Genomic DNA, 18,249 nt, shown 5'->3' on the forward strand with positions numbered 1-18,249 from the left:
AGAAAGCCAAACCAAAAAACAGATTCTTAACTACAAACTGATGGTTACTGGAGGGGTGGTGGGTGGGGGAATGGGTGAAAGAGGTGAAGGATTAAGGAAACATTCATTACAATGAGCACTGGATAACATGTAGAATTGTTGAGTCACCATATTGTACATCTGATACTAATATAACACTATTCATTAACTATATTGGAATTAAAATATAAGGAAAGAAATCTATGTTATCTTGCCATCACTTGAGATAGGCACTGAGTCATTTTATGATATGGATTCTAGTTTGAGTTACATCCCAAATGGAAGCGATTCATCAGTTAGGAGATGACAGGATGAGAACAAGGGATACTCCCGAACTCCAGAACAAAATGGACCTAACAGGTTCATAGCTAAAGAGAATTCCGAGTGCTAATCTTGAAAGCCCTTTGATGAAACATGCTGAGCAACAGCATACACATCCATCACCAGCGCTGACTCAGTAGGGCACAAGCTACAGCCTGACACAAATGTGTGGGGTAGACCAGTTGTGGTAAACCAAAGTAAATATTGGCTACTGCCAATGTTTTAGAAAGATACAAAGGGAAAGACGACACAACTTGCTCCTGGAAAGTGGATTTCTTTGGGACAGAGAACTGGAGAGAGGCCACCACACAAAAAGGTTCTTGAGGAGAGAAGAAATTGGAGTTTGTGAAAGGTCTGGATTTTAAACTTTAGGTACTGATTAAAAGGAAAAGGTTGAGTGGAGAGCGAGAATCCATATCCTTCAAAGTGACTGAGAAACAAGAAGACTGGACTATGCATTCAGTGGTTCTCAAACATGAACATGCATCAGAATCTCTGGGCCCCACTATTACGAGGCCCAAGAGGAGGCTCAAGGGTGCACATACCTAACAATTTTCCAGGTGATGCTGAAGCCACTGGTCTGGAAGCCACACTCTGTGAGAACCACTGACCTACATCAGGGTTTCTCAGTCTCAGCGTTACTGACTTTTGGGGTCCAGATAAGTCTTGTTGTGGGGGACTGTCCTGTGCATTAAAGGATGTTCACCAGCATCTCTGGTCTTTACCCACTAGTTGCTAGTAGAAACCCCCACACATGTGATAGTCAAAATGTCTCCAAACATTGTCAAATGTCCCACAGGGGGAAACTTGCCCATTGAGAACCACTGATCCAGACGGATCACATAAGAATAACCTTTTTTTTAATCTCTGAATGCAAATTTTTCTAATTATTTTAAAGTGAGGAGGTTTACCCTGCTCTAATTTTTATTTTTCTAAAAATCTATTTGGTAACTGTAAATAATCCTTTTACTTAAAGGTCAGGTGGGGAGATGGCACAAATTTTTCAGACTAAGAAAGAAAGATTGATGTCTCGGGCCTGATTTATTAGGCTACAGAGGATACAAAGCAACCTTTTGCTACTCATTCTATGACATACAATCTTTCCCTAAATCTCATATTTGGATATGATTGAGGTGTATTCCTTAAGGTGCTTTCAAATTCAAATATTTTACCCAACCTAGAGTAATCACTATAGAATAGATTCCGGAGTTACCCTGAAGCAGGAAAATGATGCTCAACACAATCATGACAAAAGAGAATTCACATACTTTAAAAAAAATCCCAGAGGGACACCTGAATGGCTCAGTCAGTTAAGTGTCTGCCTTCAGCTCAGGTCATGATCCCAGGGTCCTGGAATCAAGTCCTACATCAGGCTCCTTGCCCAGGGGGAAGCTGCTGCTCCCCCTGCTTGTGCTTGCGCTCGTGTGCTCTCTCTCTCTCTCTCTCTCTCTTTGACAAATAAATATATAAAAATTTTTTTAAATAATAATAATAAATCCCAGTATGAAAGAATATCAAAGGCAGGTTAAATGTTTAGGAGAGAAATAAGGCACACTGACACTAAAAGCAAATATAATGCAATAGTTCATACACAAAACTCTTTAAAAAAATAAATCAAATGTAACCATAAGTCTTTGGGGTAGAGACACTACTAAACACATAAAAAACTCCAAATAAACTGCCCTAGAGTAATGCAGTGTGCAAATATTTCTTCTTTAGAGTGTATATAAATGTTGTTCATTTAATATTAAATTTAACTTCATGGATTAAAAAGATTATGGTTAAAAAGGGCACCAAAAGTCATTCCAACAGCACACAAGCCAGTGAGTGGCAAGCAAGATTTTCTCTCCATCACTGTATCCTTCCCTGCACAAACTTCTGATTTTGTTCAGTAGAAGGAACTAATAAGTTTGTCAATATGTTCTGGTCTTAGCATACCTATTATGCTATAGGTAACTGTTACAATACAAATCCCATTTCTAATTCAATATATTTCCAATCATACCTCTTTTTTTCTTTACTCCAGAGCACTCCTATTTCATAGTTTGCTCTATTTTCTATTATTTGTTTGGTCTGCTCAGTGTAAATGAACATATTCAAGCCAGACATAGAAATGTCCAGCAAACATATCAAGCCCAGGTTTCAAGAGATGCTCTAGAGACTTGATGTGTACCTCTAAACGTAATGTGGTGAATTTTAAAGAGGAGAACTTGGGAGACAAATTTTAATTTTTTCCCCCTGTATATACAGATTGGCCACAAGGCCCAGAAAGAGTGGTAGAGTAGAAGAGTGAGCAGTATGCAGAAGAAATGTGTCAGAACCTTGAAGAAGGATAAGAAGAAAGGATCCACAGACCTCAATGGGCCTTGGGCTTTGGACCCCCTAACTCATAGTCCAGGGATATGGGTTTGATAGTCAAAATATATTCACATTTATGGCTCAGAACAATGGTTAGCAGTGTGGCAGGTGGAAATAAAGGTGGGAAGGTAAGAGGAACAGTCTTCAAACTGCAAAAGACACTTTATATATACTGTGCAACTGAATTATTTTTAAGTGTCTCGTTTTATTTTTTAAAAATCAAGAATTCTAAGCAGGTGTTTTATCAGATGGGCCTGGACCTAAGTGGTTCCCAGCAGCCATCAGGTCACTACATGGTTTTTCCCAGGAAAAACAGACAGTGTGTGGTAGCATTTATTTGTAACACTACTTACTAGACCAAAAGGGGATGTTGCAGCCATAGAATTTACCTCCTAATTCCATATGTACCATATTCAACAAGTCCAGTGTATAGAATATTGCTTGAATGCTTTTTGGTCTTTGAGCGCAGAATGATAGTTCTAAGGGATGTTAGCAGATATTAGGTAAATAAAAGAAATAAAACAATTTTATTTTCCCATGGTATTAACCATTGGATTAAACCAATTTAAACATATTTCTTTACTGCACACCTTTCCAGACCTTTAGCATCTCAATGTTGTTTTTGCCCTTCAAAAGCAATACACATTATGTAAAAATTCCCCAAATCATTTTCTCATGAACCTCCCTTTGTTGTTGTTGTTGTTGTTGTTTTTAATTTTATTTATTTATTTGAGAGCGAGACAGTGAGAGAGTGCATGGGAAGGGAGAAGATCAGAGGGAGAAGCAGACTCCCAGTAGAGCAGGTGCCTGATGCGGGACTCGATCCCAGGACTCTGGGATCATGACCTGAGCTGAAGGCAACCGCTTAACCCAACTGAGCCACCCAGGTTCCCCATGAACCTCCCTTTGAACACAACAACACATCTTGGGAGAGCACATACCAGCAGAACACAGCCTGGAAAACACTGAAGGGCGTATCTTTGACTGCATTTTATATTTCACTGCCATTTTCACTTTGGGGACAAAGAATGACAATAGTACATGTAGCGTTCAGTAAATATTAGCTCCTATCTTTCTTCTTTTGTCCACCTAGGATTTCATCCCTGGCCTTATCCCAATACTCTTGGGCGTAGAACATTAGTGCTGAAGAAAGTAAGAATTTTGTCTGTGTAAGGCTTTCTGAATTGGACCCAGAGGTTTTTAACAGCTTTAGTCAATTACTTGTTCCTCAAAGCCTGGGGCATCACACGGAAATTGTTTAATTGAGTTGAAAAAGGTTATTTACAGTATTTTCCACATAACTGACTTTTTCAGCCAACTGATTTGCATATAGTACAGCATTGCTAATTTATACTAATGACTGAAAGAACACTGGAGATTACAACTTTAAGATTTAGCAAGTACAGTAAGTGAAAGCATGAAATTAAAAGCAATTAGAGCTGTCTCATCACAAAGGACTTGATTTGTCTGTGCTTATTATTTACGGTAGTGATTTATAATATGCTATCATTTATTTTGTAACGAAACCTTCATGATGTGACATGTTACTATCAGCCTACAAGAAAGATGGACAAAGCTGCCAGAAAGTTGGTAAAGCTTGTCAGCTTTCCTGATGGACCCATTCATTCTCTCAGCGTTTGCTGTATTATGTTCCTGCCCTGTGCAAAGTACCTTTAAGCACAATTTTAATGGCTCTGGTCTATTACTATAAGACTAACAGACCTTCACTGGAACCTCAAAAGCATTGAAAATACAGAAAAGAAAACAGAAAAAGAGCACCAATAACCCCATCTCCTAAAGATGACCACTGCTAACATTGCTATGTTTACTTCCACTATTTCCCTACTCACATATGTGAGGAAAATGTGAAGTATGTAAATATGTTTGCCTAACTGACATCATATTTTATTTTTAATTTTCTGTTCTGGTTTTTCACTTAGCTGTTGATGAGGACCTACCAAATCATTCACCTAATTATTGCTGCATATTTAAAGTGAATCTTAAAGTCATTTATGTCAGCCCAATTAATACTTAAAAATAAGCCGTTGTTAGTTCTAATTATTTGAAAATAAAGAAAAATCTTTCCTATAGTCTAAACTGGTTTTGCATCATTAGAAGTATGGCATGTGTGTATTTTTCTGAAGAGCTGAAATTAACTCAATTTGGAAGACTAGGTGAATTCAACTCAAACGCAGCCTTAGTCACGCTTGGTACAAACACTCTCCATGCGAGCCATGTCAGGGAAACAGCAATGAGCACTGGCTCAGTCCTTACTTCCCCTTCCCATGAAATTGGGCTTCCTCAGTCATGAGCTGCATGATAATTTCCATAGTCAATTTCAACCCACTTCTATTGCGAGGAACCTCCATTAGAAGTTCCAGAAAAATAAGTCTTATTTCATTGCTACTAGTTCTACTTCACAGGTGAATTAATTACAGCACTAAATGGCAAGTGACCTTTATAGGACTACCTAGGAATTGATTTTCTTGACACTGCTAAGGGTTGTGTGTTTTGTTTTACTTTGTTTTTAATCCTAGATGTCCTACACACTCTCAAATGAAGACTAAAGTTGTGCCTGAAGGAAACAGATGCGGTGCAGTCATTCCCAATTACACCTATAGCCACCACACGAGAATAATTGGCATTAATTAATGTGTTTAATGGCTTTAAGCTGACTATGCATTTGCACAACTCCCTAAAAGCTTCCTAGCAGCATCCTCTGAAGTGCCCCTAACAATCTCTTAGAAAGTCCCTTAGAAGTTAGAAATATTTTGCCCAGTGCAATGAAAGCACATTCGTGTTTCTAGAATCCACAAGTCCCATCTTTCCTATGCTCAATGCCACAAATCACCTCAAGCCTGCTCACAGTAGGTTCTCAATAAATATGCACAATCACATATTCTGAGAGGAAATTTAAATGGCTACTGAGTTCTTTTCATCTCCAAAATTGACAATTTACAGTCTTTTCATGTATATTCCCTGGAAAGTTGCTACAGTCTTGTAATTTCTACTGTAAATCTGAGGCATTCAGAGTTCATAAAAGAGAAGCAAGAAGTTCTTTGTTCCATTTATTCTGGTTCATAAATTAATCTCTTTAGTGTGTGTTCAGATATTCAGGCAAGTTAAATTCCTTTGTGATACCCAGGAAATAATATAATAGGGGTAATGCAGAGAGTTCCTCCTCAGGGAAGGAAAGTTCGCCCTTAGTGGTCCTGCTCTGTACCTACCTTGGGCTGGCAATTTTACATTTCCTACAGAGCCCCACAGCGACTTACAGTGGAGAGAAAGGAAAGCCAGGAGGTGTTAAGTCCAGGATCCGCCCTGATCCTTCATCTATCTGACTTCAAGCTATAGTCTGTCTACTTCAACATGGACTATTTAGCAATCACTGCATAACCCAATAGATTCCCAGTGCCACAGTCTATGCCATGTGACCATGAGGTCCAAAGATTTGGCCACAAAGGAGACCCAGGTGGTTCCCCGGTCCCTAATAAGTACATTCTAGAACTCATATTGCTTTGCATGAATGCGAGGTATAGATAAGGTCTGGAGCTTTTTCTATTCATTTGTTAATGCACCAGAGAGGGTGCTAACAGTGTGGTATACTTTTGTAAAATCTCTGAAAAAATATCTTGCAGTCTTCCAAATGAAAAATGCTGGGCCAGGGATCCCTAAAAGTCCCTCCACAGTATCTGATGACTCTCTCCATCAAAGAATCAGTTCAGACCAGGAATAGGTAGGCTCAAATCCCAAGTGCCCCAATATCATCCAAGTCTATAACTGCACAGCTAGAGCAGCAAGTTTCCTAGAATCATTTATTCATTCAACATTTGAGCATCCACTTTATGCCTGGTTCAATGGTAGGCACTCTGGATATTCTGTCAGCGAACCAAGCAAAAGAAGATTCTAGCCCTGGAGGAGCTTGCCTCTGGCAAGATAGAGACAAGACAATCAGAGAAAGACAACTATCATATGATCTCCCTGATATGAGGAAGTGGAGATGCAACTTGGGGGGTTTGAGGGGGTTTGGGAAAAGAATAAATGAAACAAGATGGGATCAGGAGGGAGACAAACCATAAGAGACTCTTAATGTCACAAAACAAACTGAGGGGGCCGGGGGGAGGGGGGTTGGGAGAGGGTTGTGGGGTTATGGACATTGGAGAGGGTATGTGCTATGGTGAGTGCTGTGAAGTGTGTAAACCTGGCGATTCGTAGACCTGTACCCCTGAGGCTAATAATACATAATATGTTTATAAAAAAGTTTAAAAATTTAAAAAAAAAAGATAGAGACAAGAAACAATAAAATACAAAAAAGAAACATATTATGCATCATATATCAGAAAGTGATAAGGGCCAGGGAGAAACATCCAGTATTACAAGGGGATCTGGGTATGTAGGGGTGGCATAGTTTATAATTTTAAATAGCACAATTTTAAATAGGACAGTCAAAGTAGAAACCATTGAGAAGTTGATATTTGAGTGAAGTGGTTAGCCATGGGCACCTCCCAGGGGAAGAGACTTCCTAAGAGATGTACAAAAGCCTTAGGACATAAGCATGCCTGACGTATCCGAAGAGGCAGGGAGACCCATGTTGCCGGAATGGAGAGGACATGAGATAGAGTAGAGTAAGAGAACAGAGAACACGGTATCCTAGAGTCAAGAGAAGAAAGTTTATTCACAAGAAAGAATCAATGAGTCAACTGCTTCAGAACTAATATGAGAGCTGACAGCTGTATTTAACAAGGCAGACATTGGTAACGCAGACGAGGGCAGTTGGGGGACAGCAGCGAAGATAAAAGCCGGAATGAAAAGAGATGGGAGGAAAGAAATTGGAAGCTGAGTTTAGACAACTCTGGGTCAGAGTTTTGTTGCAAGGAAAATGGGCAATCGGTGCTGGAAGAAGCAAAGTGAAAGAAGAGGGGTTTTGTTGTTTTTTTTTTTTTTTTTAATTTCTGTTCTTGTTTTTTTTGTTTGTTTGTTTTTTGCTTGTTTTTGTTTTGCTTTGGATTTGGGATTTAGTATGGTAAAAAAGGCCATGTGTTTGAACACTGATGGTAATGACCCAAGAGACCAGTAAAACAACAATGACAACAAACTAAAAATGTCAGAGAAGGATGAGAGAAGCTGTGGACGAATGTCTGTGAGTAGGTGAGAGAAGATGGGACCTGGGGGCTCCGCTCAGGGTACAGACTCACCCCCAGTCACCGCTAGGATGACAGAATGTGCATGTACACGTGCTGGAAGGCTTTGAAAGGTGGTGTCGTGAGAGGCTGTGGCAATCCTCTTCCAACGCTCCAAATGTCTCTCTGAAAATGAAGGAGGGGAGGAACGTGATGAAACTTGGCAAGGAGAGAATAGGACATTCAAGGTCCTGAATTTAAAGACAGACTAGTCAGCATGATTGTGTATTCTTCCTAAGCTATCTGGGTGCTGGCCTGGAGAAAGTTAGAGTTGAATTTAACCAGAGTCCTGGTTTGGAGAAGTGAGTAAAATGAAGGGACAGGACAAAAGGGAGGTGACAGCTACTGAACATGAAGTTCAGCTAGACATGGGACAAGTCAAAGGAGCAGATCACTGGTTAATTAATTCCTCCTCTTTGACAGGTTCTGAGAAGGAAACCCAAGAGGGCATGTGTTACACTCCTGAGTAGTTACTGGGGACCCTGTACCTTTAGGCTCTGAGACCAAAGCCCTGAAGGCCTGGAGCCCACACAAGCTTGCTTCTCACCCACTATGCAGTTTTGCCCCAATCACATTATCTCCATGCACCACTGTTCCTCCCATCTACGATTGAGAAATAATGCCTTCCTCATGCAGTACTGAGAACTTAATGAAAACATGCATAAAGACTCCAATCCTTGAGTGAAAGCATAAGTTTTATGAGAATTAAATTAAATCAAAATGCTTTTATATTTGCATTCTTTGCAAAAGTATGGTTTCCACAGTTTATACAAAAATGCCTTATCTTTATTATTTGTATACATAAATCTTACTACTGACATCAATTGTTTCAAGTGCTTTTCCTTTAAACTTCTTTCATTTTTGCCAATTTAACATCTTGCTGATGCTGAGAAGCCAAGAATCAAGTCAGAACATAGTAGTTTCCTGCCAGATTTATTATATTAAAAAACAAAAGAAAGGGAAATACTAGTAAAAGTGAGGTAGACATTTAATATTCATTTTCAAGTTCAAACCATGGCACTGGGTTTACTGTTATTATCAGCCTCATTTTACACTGAGAAAACTAAGCTCAGAAAGAGTAATTTGTCCAAAGACACATAGACTGTAAGCAGTGAGCCCAGATTTGAACAGTAGTAATACATGGTTCCAAATTACATACCTTTTCATGTCATCCTATTTCAATACAACTCATAATGTATCAAATGGATTAAAGTTAATGTGGCTCCACTTTACAAAGAACATCCCCAAAATGTAGAAACAGAGAATTCAGAAGAACCCTGACTATACTACTCAGGGAGGCTTAAATTAAGTTCCCACACAGAATGAATTCTGATGGTCTCTTTCTCCTCCCATCCCTACCCGGCTGTAGCACCCAGATCCTCATCACAGAGGAAGAGGGTCCCCTGTAAATGAGAATAAAGGGAAATACTCACAGGAAGAAATTCACAAAAGTACTGACCAGTAGTAGTATGGAAAACTGGAGGATTTCATGGCGGTCGGGCCGCACTCAGGAAAGTAAACCTAGATTCTGGTAAAGGTCTGGACTCTGGCCAGCGCTTAGCACGGCATGCTTAGTAAGGGTCTGCTCCATGAGGGGATGTACTGGTCACACTGGTGAAAAGTGAATGGAAACATGGGTTCAACCTGTGACAGTGATTTGGGATGTGTCACAAATTGAATTCCATTTTGATTTTGTTTTCAACTGTTGTCTCTGAAGGATGCTTTACGTCCTTGAAGGCAAGGGCTCTGCATGCTAGACTAGTAAATAAGGGGGGCTGGAGATGCCACGCTCAGGGCCAGCCAGTTTCCCGAAGAGCTGCAGCCAAATTGTCAAATGTGTAGAGCTGGGAGAAACCTCGCTGAACCAAGCGAGGCTGGTGATCACATAGCTTAGCCCAGCATAGTATTTCATAGTAATTTACAAGTACTTTAATAGTGTGTCTAATGCTTGAAAACCAAAACTCCTTTCCTGAAGCAACAAGCTCTCCCTAGCAAAAGCATTCATACATCTTTCATGTATCTGTCAATTTCTAAATATTTTGCCCTAGAAATACAGCATTATATCTTCATAACAAAGTGCATTAGAAGTGGATTCTCTTTGAATGAAGCAGAAGACCTGACACAGAACAAAGCCAAAGCTGTCCGAGTGCTTCTTATTGGGGCATTAAGGTAAGAGAAGAATTAAAAGGATTTGGACTGCCAGGTTGCTCCAGTTACATTCATTTTATAAAACGAGAATTTCCTTGGGAAAGGTACTGTATAAAATCATAAAATCATGGCTTTACTACAGTCTTTGTCTGTCCCAAGATAATCTATTTGGCTTCTCTGTTCGAAGGTCCTGAGGAGCAAATTATCCCACAGTTCTCTCCAGGGGGGAAGGGACAGGGCAGGCGGGGGCTGAAACTATGTGGTTGCTTCACTGTCCCTCCATGTAGACAAATACCCACCACCCCACAGGCCAGACATGGCGCCTGCCTCTCCGGGAATAGCACGGGGACTGGCTTTGTCAGCAAACACCCACTTGCAACGCTCACATCGCCCAACTAGACCGTTTTACCCAACCAGCCCGGAAAGAGAAAGCCCAGATTTAAGCCCAACCACATGGGCATAATTACCAACCCTTAAGTAAACCTGCAGTGAGGAATAAACACAGGGTTCAAAACCACCGTCTCCTCATTCTTATTAAATGCAAGGGTGCTTCTCTCCGGAATTCGTGCTCTAAGCCGACAAGTGTCTTTTCAGCACATGCTTGAATAAATCAGCACATCAGTGCAGGCAGCCCAGGGAGCCACAAGGCATCGCTTTGCCATCCTCATCACATTCTCCCCCAAATATATCTCTAGTGAGGCGTGAGAGCCCCCACAAAAGTGCTACTGCATTCACTGTGCTGTGCCAGTGGAGTCCCTGTCATTAAAGAGGAGGATGTTCTCATCTCTTACCAGTTCCTCTGCATCTGAGGTCCCATTCTCTGTGGAACGTCTATTATCTCGAGAGGAAAACAGTGTCAAACGTAAGAACAGCAGAGGCTGTTTTCCGGGTCCAGGGGCAAGTCCCGGTTCACACGCCGAGTCTGGGCACAAAACTGGCTCAGGTGCTCCAGGCAGAGCGTCCCTGAGGTTTATGCGCGCCCCCATGCTCCCCACAGGTGTATGGTATTCCCAGGACCTAGAGATGATGGTGCCATGGGGTGCAGTGGGGAACGATGAGGTCTGGGCATACAGCAAAACCCCAGCCCCCGCTCATTATGCCGGACACTCGTGAACTGAAGCTTTCCTGTGGTGCTCTGTTGACTGCTGTGTGTGACACTGTTTTCTAAGAAGGCACAGGGCAGTTGTTCTTTACCTAGTGAACGGATGATACAGGGTAATCTTACATCACTGCCAAGAGACTTCAATAATTTAAAAGACTTTTCTTCATAACAAAACAGTAGTTCACATAAAAGATGGAAACATGCTACCAAAAACTACTGAAATCATTCATTCATTCATTCATTCATTCATTCATTCATTTTTTATTTAGAAAAAGTGTTTCCATAGTTGTGGCTGAACTCCTGGTGTAACATTCCTACTGAGAAGAGGAAAATGCTGAGATCATAGTGGAGAAAGGATGCTGAAGAAAGTCAACTGTTGAACAAAATCTAGCCCCTTATTTCCTGGACTCAAAGACAAGAAAAGGGAGAAAAATTTTAATATCACAGAGAAATGACTTAGCCAATAAGGATGTGGCATTCATGGACTTAAAATCAAATCATATTCAGAGAAGACTGGATTATGGCAAAGAAATATTCTGAAGACAACGGGCAGCTGGAATAGGATGGTGATTCTCCAGAAAAACCTGCCTGACTTTTCCAAAGAAAAAGCCAATAAACACACGATGGATGAGCCACCAGAGCGTGGGGGCTTACAAAATGCCAGAACTGCACACCCAATTATTTCACCCGTGTTTTGTAGCTTTCTTGTAACCCACTGTTCTGAGGGCAGCAAACACAGGGCAAGGTATTTTACAGATAGATGATAATGGCTTTCATTGTTTCTCAAATTGGCTCAAAGCCTGTACTGTGTAAATTGCTAAAAGCCTATGTGTCATTCTAAACTTCTTGCAGGCCCAGAGACTCTAGGTACCGGTAATAATTACACCGACTGGATAATTAACTCCTGACATAAAAAGAAATGAAGGTGAGAGAAGACAACACAGACCTTATCAACTTTTACTTAAAGCAAGGGCCAAACTGACCAAAAAAATAAAAAATAAAAAATAAAAAACCAATAAAACAAAAAACAAAAAACCCAGAAAACAAAACAAAACAAAACCCTGGAGGATTTATTTAGGAAAAAAATCACTGTAGTCTGTCTTTCCAATGTTTTCCTACAAGAATGGGAAGAAATTTCTCCACATCCACATGATTATTCTTTTCGGGTATTTCCCAGCGTTACAGTCTTATTCATTTTCATTTTTGTTTGGACAACGTTACCTTATCAATTCTAAGACTCCTTAGAGAAGACATGGGCCCAAGATACATGACAGCACAGAATGTTCACACCCCCCTAGGGATGGAAGATTGGGCTCTGCTTGCAGTAAGCAGAGAAGGTGAAATGGAGCCCTCTGCGTAACACACAATGGTGAAGAGCTGTCACTTCCGCGTAAAAAGAATTCGAGAAGCCTGAGGGAAGAGCAAGAAGTCTGCCATCTGTCCAGGGCTCTAAGGGAGGATAAAAATAAACTCATGAGACATCAAACCCCAGGAATGTGGGGTGTCTGTCTACACTAATGATAAGGTAAGGCATCCTGAAGACAAGAAGTTAAGATACAGCCCTCCCCACAACCACTGAAAATGTTAAGGATCTGCAAGAAGTATCCATAATCTGCTCTGGGAATATTTTCACAACCAGGGTCCTAAGAGACTCCTCTGGGGGCAAACTCACCCCACTGAAGAGGCCCTCACGGTAAAAATTTGAAATCACCTAAGGAAAGAAAGTGCCATGAAGGACAGACTAGACTCCAAAAACAGGTGAGGTTGAGCCCTCAGAGCTGAAAAAGACAATAAAATAAGTTTTTAGAAATATTAAGGAGCCAAAAGAATAAACGAGGATGAAAGACCAGAACACTAGAGAAGACAGCTCCAGCTGAGCTTTAATAAGGAAAGAGGACTCCTGCGAACGTAAAAATGGAGTTATTATCATTGAAAAGTCAATAGATGACTGTAAGCGTCACAGTTTAGGAAAACATATAACAGCAAGATGGAAAGAAGACCAGAGTAAGAGATGTCCTCCATAACAGTACTGAGGAAGATGAAATACCTACAATTAAATGTAAAAAATGCAAAAAGCCATGATGAGCAAAACTTTGAAACACTACTAAATGACACAGAAGAAAACAGGAACAAATGAAAAGACAAACCATGTTCTTAAGAAGAAAAACTCAATATCATAATTTTATTTCTCCCTAAAGAAATGTGTAAACTTAACACAATGCCCCCAGATTTAATCTTCTTAACTAGATGAGTTAATCTTAAAGTTCATACAGAAAAATAATCAAATAGAGTAGTCAGGAGGAAAGAGCTAAAAGAAAAAAGAGACCAAAGAGGGGATTATTACTACCAGATAGTAAGACATGTTATTCAATATCATTAATCAACTCAGTGTTGTAGTGGTACATCAATAAACCAGCAGTGAAGAAAAGGAAATCTGGAAATAGACTCAAATATCCCTAATACACAAAAGGTTCTTAGAAATTGATAAGGAAAAGAAAAACTCAATATATGAATGGCCAAAAGATAGGAACAGGAAGTTCACATAAATATAATCACTCTCAAACATAAGAAAAGATGATCCACTCTCTTCAAGTAACAGAAAATTAGGATAGAAATACACTTAGAAACTTTTTTACTTGTCAGACTGACAAATTCTCAAAAGACTGATTAAACTTCAGTTAGTAAGACTGGGGGGAAACAAGACACTCCATGTATCTCTTCAATAAGCTGGTACAACACCTAAAGAGGACAATCTGACAATATTTATCAAAATTATAAATGAATATACTTTCTGACCCAGAAAATTCACTGCCATACATTTTAAAGGGCTCAACACCAGGTATTTTAGCAAGAGCAAGGAAACAATCCAAGTATCTGCCAGCTGGGGCTGGTTACAGAAAGTATGGTGCAGGTGTATCATGGAATACTACGCAGCAAAGAAAAGAAAAAGGGAACTTTCATAAAAATATGATAAAATTATAAAGAGATTATAAAAGTATCTCTGAGCTATACTGCTATGTGGAAAAAAATCTAAGTATGGAATAGTGAACAAATATACTAACATTGGTGTGTAGGGGAAGGAGGGATAGAAATCTAGTGAAATACTAGTATGATAGTCAAATATACATACAGAAATACCGGGCAGAGAAATTCATTAAAATAGTGGTCACATTTGAGGGGGCTGGAATTCAAGGATGCAGGAGGTGATTTTCTTTTAAAATAATTAAAATGCCTTTAATACTTTCTGGTTTTTGAACAAAGTAAATGTATTACTGTATTTAAAATACATTTAAACTCAATAATGATAATAAAATTAAAATTCCAACAGTGATACACTACCAATACCTATAAAATCTGGAATTATAGTTAATGACAAATCCTTAATTTCTGTTGGCATTGGCCTAAGAGAAAAGAGGCAGCTCATATACAGTGGCAATAATACAAACTGATATACTTTGGAGCAGTTTTGGCAAGATTTGTTTTTTTTAGGATATTTATTTGACAGAGAGAGACAGCGAGAGAGGGAACAATACAGGGGGAGAAGGAGAGGGAAAAGCAGGCTCCCTGATCGGCAGGGAGCCCAATGTGAGGCTAGATTCCAGGACCCTGAAATCATGACCTGAGCTAAAGGCAGATGCTTAATGACTGAGCCACCCAGGCATCCCGAGATTTTAAATCTTTATGCTTTTTTACTCATCAAGTAGGGTTCTAGAAATTTACCTTACGGGGAAAAAATATGCACACAGATTAAGATTTGCTTCTGTGAACACAAGAAGGGACATGGAAATTGGAGAGGTTAGGATCCAAATGAAAATTCAATTTTATCTATAACATTATATTAAAAATAAAAGAAATATGGGGCGCCTGGGTGGCTCAGTGGGTTAAGCCGCTGCCTTCGGCTCAGGTCATGATCTCAGGGTCCTGGGATCGAGTCCCGCATCGGGCTCTCTGCTCCGCAGGAAGCCTGCTTCCCTCTCTCTCTCTCTCTCTGCCTGCCTCTCTGCCTACTTGTGATCTCTGTCTGTCAAATAAAATAAATAAAATCTTTAAAAAAAAATAAAAGAAATATGAATTAAATACTGTAACATGGCAACACTCGTTAAATTCAAGTAATAGGTATCTGGGTATTTGTTATGTTATTCTCCCTACATCCCTGTACTAATCTATTACTCAAACTTACCCATGCAAGTGAACAACATAGCTTTTTTAGTATATACAGTAAGAAATTTTACTCTAGGAGGACAAGAACTATGATATATGCATGTTTATACCTTATTTAATATTGTGTAGATACCTCCAAAATACTAAATACAACATTTAACACATTTAAGTGTAATCAAGCAAAGAAAAACCAAATAACTTGGAATTTAGAATTTGGAAACCAAATAACTTGGAGGAGTAGAGAGGATCTAATGCTCCATATCTCAAAAACATTGATGAACATTAGCAACAGTGTTTCTATGAATTCTAAGGTCCAATATCTGATCTATAAAATCTGTACTCCAGAAAGCTGGATAGGCAATATATTTAAAATTAACAAACTCCATTCCCAAGTCTGAGGCTCACGGGTCAAAAGTATAGAATAGTGCTTCTTGAAATAGGGAAAAGCAGTACACCTCCAGTGCTTGAAAACATTACAGATTCTTTGATCCTACCCAAGATTCTTCTCATCTCTCCCTCTGATGCCAATGCCCTGTGAATCTGCTTTTTAGCAAGTACCCTGGGTTATTCCAATACAATGTTTCAGAAACGCTGGTATAGATCATTGATTTTTTTTTTTTCCTCACTCAGAAAGAACTGTGCTCAAGATACAGCCAGAGGGATGAGGGCTAAGTGTAAGGCAAGAACTGATTAAATGCCAAAAGGTGTTTCCAAAGGAGGTTATAAAATCTACTGTTCTGGAAATGCTGAAAAAGGCAGTCTTGCTTAGTAACAGAAGTCTCCAGACCTCCAAAAGCTTTCATAGCCCTTTAAGGTTGGCGATAAAAATTAAATGCCCAAAGGTAAAGGAGAATATGAAACTGAATAGGTTTGGGGACAATAAGTTAATAATACAATAATGGGCTAGGTCAGGGACAATTCTGGTGCTCCTTTGAGTTTTCAAAAATTTCAGGACCAAAGAATTGTGTGAGAGCCAGGGTGGTAGCTCAAACTTCTCGAGGGACCCTCTGAGAGAGCAGGTGGGCAGAACATGTGCTGTGTTCCCTTCCAGCCGCACAGCCTGTCCTGGCCTGAGCTGGTTCGGTCAATGTTCTCTCACCTTTCCAGAAGTGTCCTTCCTTCTGGGTCTCAACAAACACAGCATATACGACTGATCTAATATATGGCCACGAACACATTCAGAGCTCTCCCATGAACACAACTTCTCTCCAAATAAATCTGAATGGCCTAAAATTGAAAGAAGGAAGATGTTCATTTTCATTAAGCTCAGAGTCAAATTTTTTGCTGCCCTGCTGTGACTGTATAAACTGTCCAAACTTTATGACATCCATGTGTGCACATGTACACACACACACACACACACACACACACACACAGACACGCACGCACACTAAGAAACACATTTTTTTGAAAAACAAAAGTAACTGCAGTGGACCGAAACAGCCAATCACCTGTCCCTCCCAACCCCGCTACTTTTAGTTTCAGAGACTGAAAGCCTGAGTAAATTGCATCATCAAGGAGAGGAGACTGGACTTAGAATGGAAGCTCTGAGTTTAAATTCAGATTGTTGCCTTCACTAGTTGTATCATTTGTACCCTACTACCTGTGTGCAGCAGCTTTAAAATGCATTCAGTGCAAGATTATTTTCAAGAATAAGTGAAATGGACCAAAGATCAAATAAGAACAGAAAATGGGGGGGAAAAAATCACTGTTAGATCAACCCTCAAATAATGTCATTACTACCTTATTATTTTGTTATTATAGGTCACAACTTTGGTTCTGAACCTTCTGGAAGGCCAGATAAGCAAAAATGCATGCCCAGTCACATAATTTACAGCGTCCATAAGACTAAAGCAAAGTTTTTCATTAGGAGTGCAACTATTACTGTCACTGAATCCAGAGAGAAATTTCTCCCATTGGGTTTTTATAATGAGGACTAATGCAGTGAACATTGTCCTCCAAACAGCTTCAGAATAAACACAAGAATGAGTTTCTTATCACATACCTCATGTACCTTGATGTGAACCAAAGTACAATGTTCCAAAAGCGCAATGCTATAAAACCAGTTCTACAAAAGAGACTAAATGATGTGTTAGGTACAGTTCTCTGCTGGCAGCTTCAAGCACCTGGAGTGGAAGTCACGGACGGGCAGAAAATAGGCCACAACCTGCGCACACAGCGATCTTCATGGGTCCCACTTTAAACTGAAAACTCCAAGTAAGATCTGCCTCCAGTGCATGCTTGATTTTACTTAGCAGATCTGCCCCGCCAAGCCTCAACCCCACCTGAGGGTCCCCAGAAAATGGAGGGCATCTGTCTCACACTCACGATCCCCTCTCTGACCCCCTCAGTCATCAACTCTGCCTCCTGGGCCCCCAGAACTTACCTGAATATGAAACTCCTCACCTGGAGAAGGGAGTAGAGTATATTCACACTCAGATAGTGCGGCCTCAATATTTCACTCACCAAGCTTCTAGGAAGTATCAAACGGCAAGAGAATTCACCTTGTGGCTTTGAGCAAGTGATTTAATTGTCTCTGGGCCTCCATTCCTTCATCCTAAGAAAGGAACTAATAATACCTACTTTTCGAGTTGTGAGTTAAGTGAGATGTTTTAAAAAAACACTTAACTGCTAATTACTATTCAAATGAACCGTATTATCACCAGAAATGATCCACAATGCTAGTTTAACTCCTCTCAATCATAATGGGTTTTTAGGAATACTTTCTTCACCAGATGACTGTGGGCTTTTTTGTAAATCTCCATATTTTGTTACCTAGTAGGACAGATGTTGCTTGCACACCAGTTCGGATTCTCTTGGTCTACCTTTTGCCCCAGCCCCTCCTGCAGGGACAAGTTCAATGGTGGTTTCAGCAGCTTAGCACAGGTACCACCTGAAAGCTCTTCGCCTGGGATCTGTGGGACACACCTCTGGCTTCCCTCTGGCCACCTCCAATACACA

At 40.0% G+C, this 18,249-nt stretch overlaps 1 protein-coding gene across 2 annotated transcripts in view; it reads right to left on the reverse strand.

The window, feature by feature from the left end:
• Window positions 1-18,249, reverse strand: part of LOC309844936 (uncharacterized protein) — a 422,422-nt gene that overhangs the window by 287,624 nt on the left and 116,549 nt on the right. Inside the window, exon 4 of one of the 2 annotated variants that reach the window (XM_082692366.1) lies at window positions 7,893-8,003. In XM_082692366.1, coding sequence (XP_082548492.1) covers window positions 7,893-8,003 — 111 coding nt within the window. Of the gene's footprint in view, window positions 1-7,892; window positions 8,004-16,387; window positions 16,549-18,249 lie in introns of those variants that run through there. The other variant, XM_082692369.1, reaches the window with a different exon arrangement.

Source organism: Mustela nivalis, assembly GCF_964662115.1.
Source record: "Mustela nivalis genome assembly, chromosome: 12".
NCBI lineage: Eukaryota > Metazoa > Chordata > Mammalia > Carnivora > Mustelidae > Mustela > Mustela nivalis.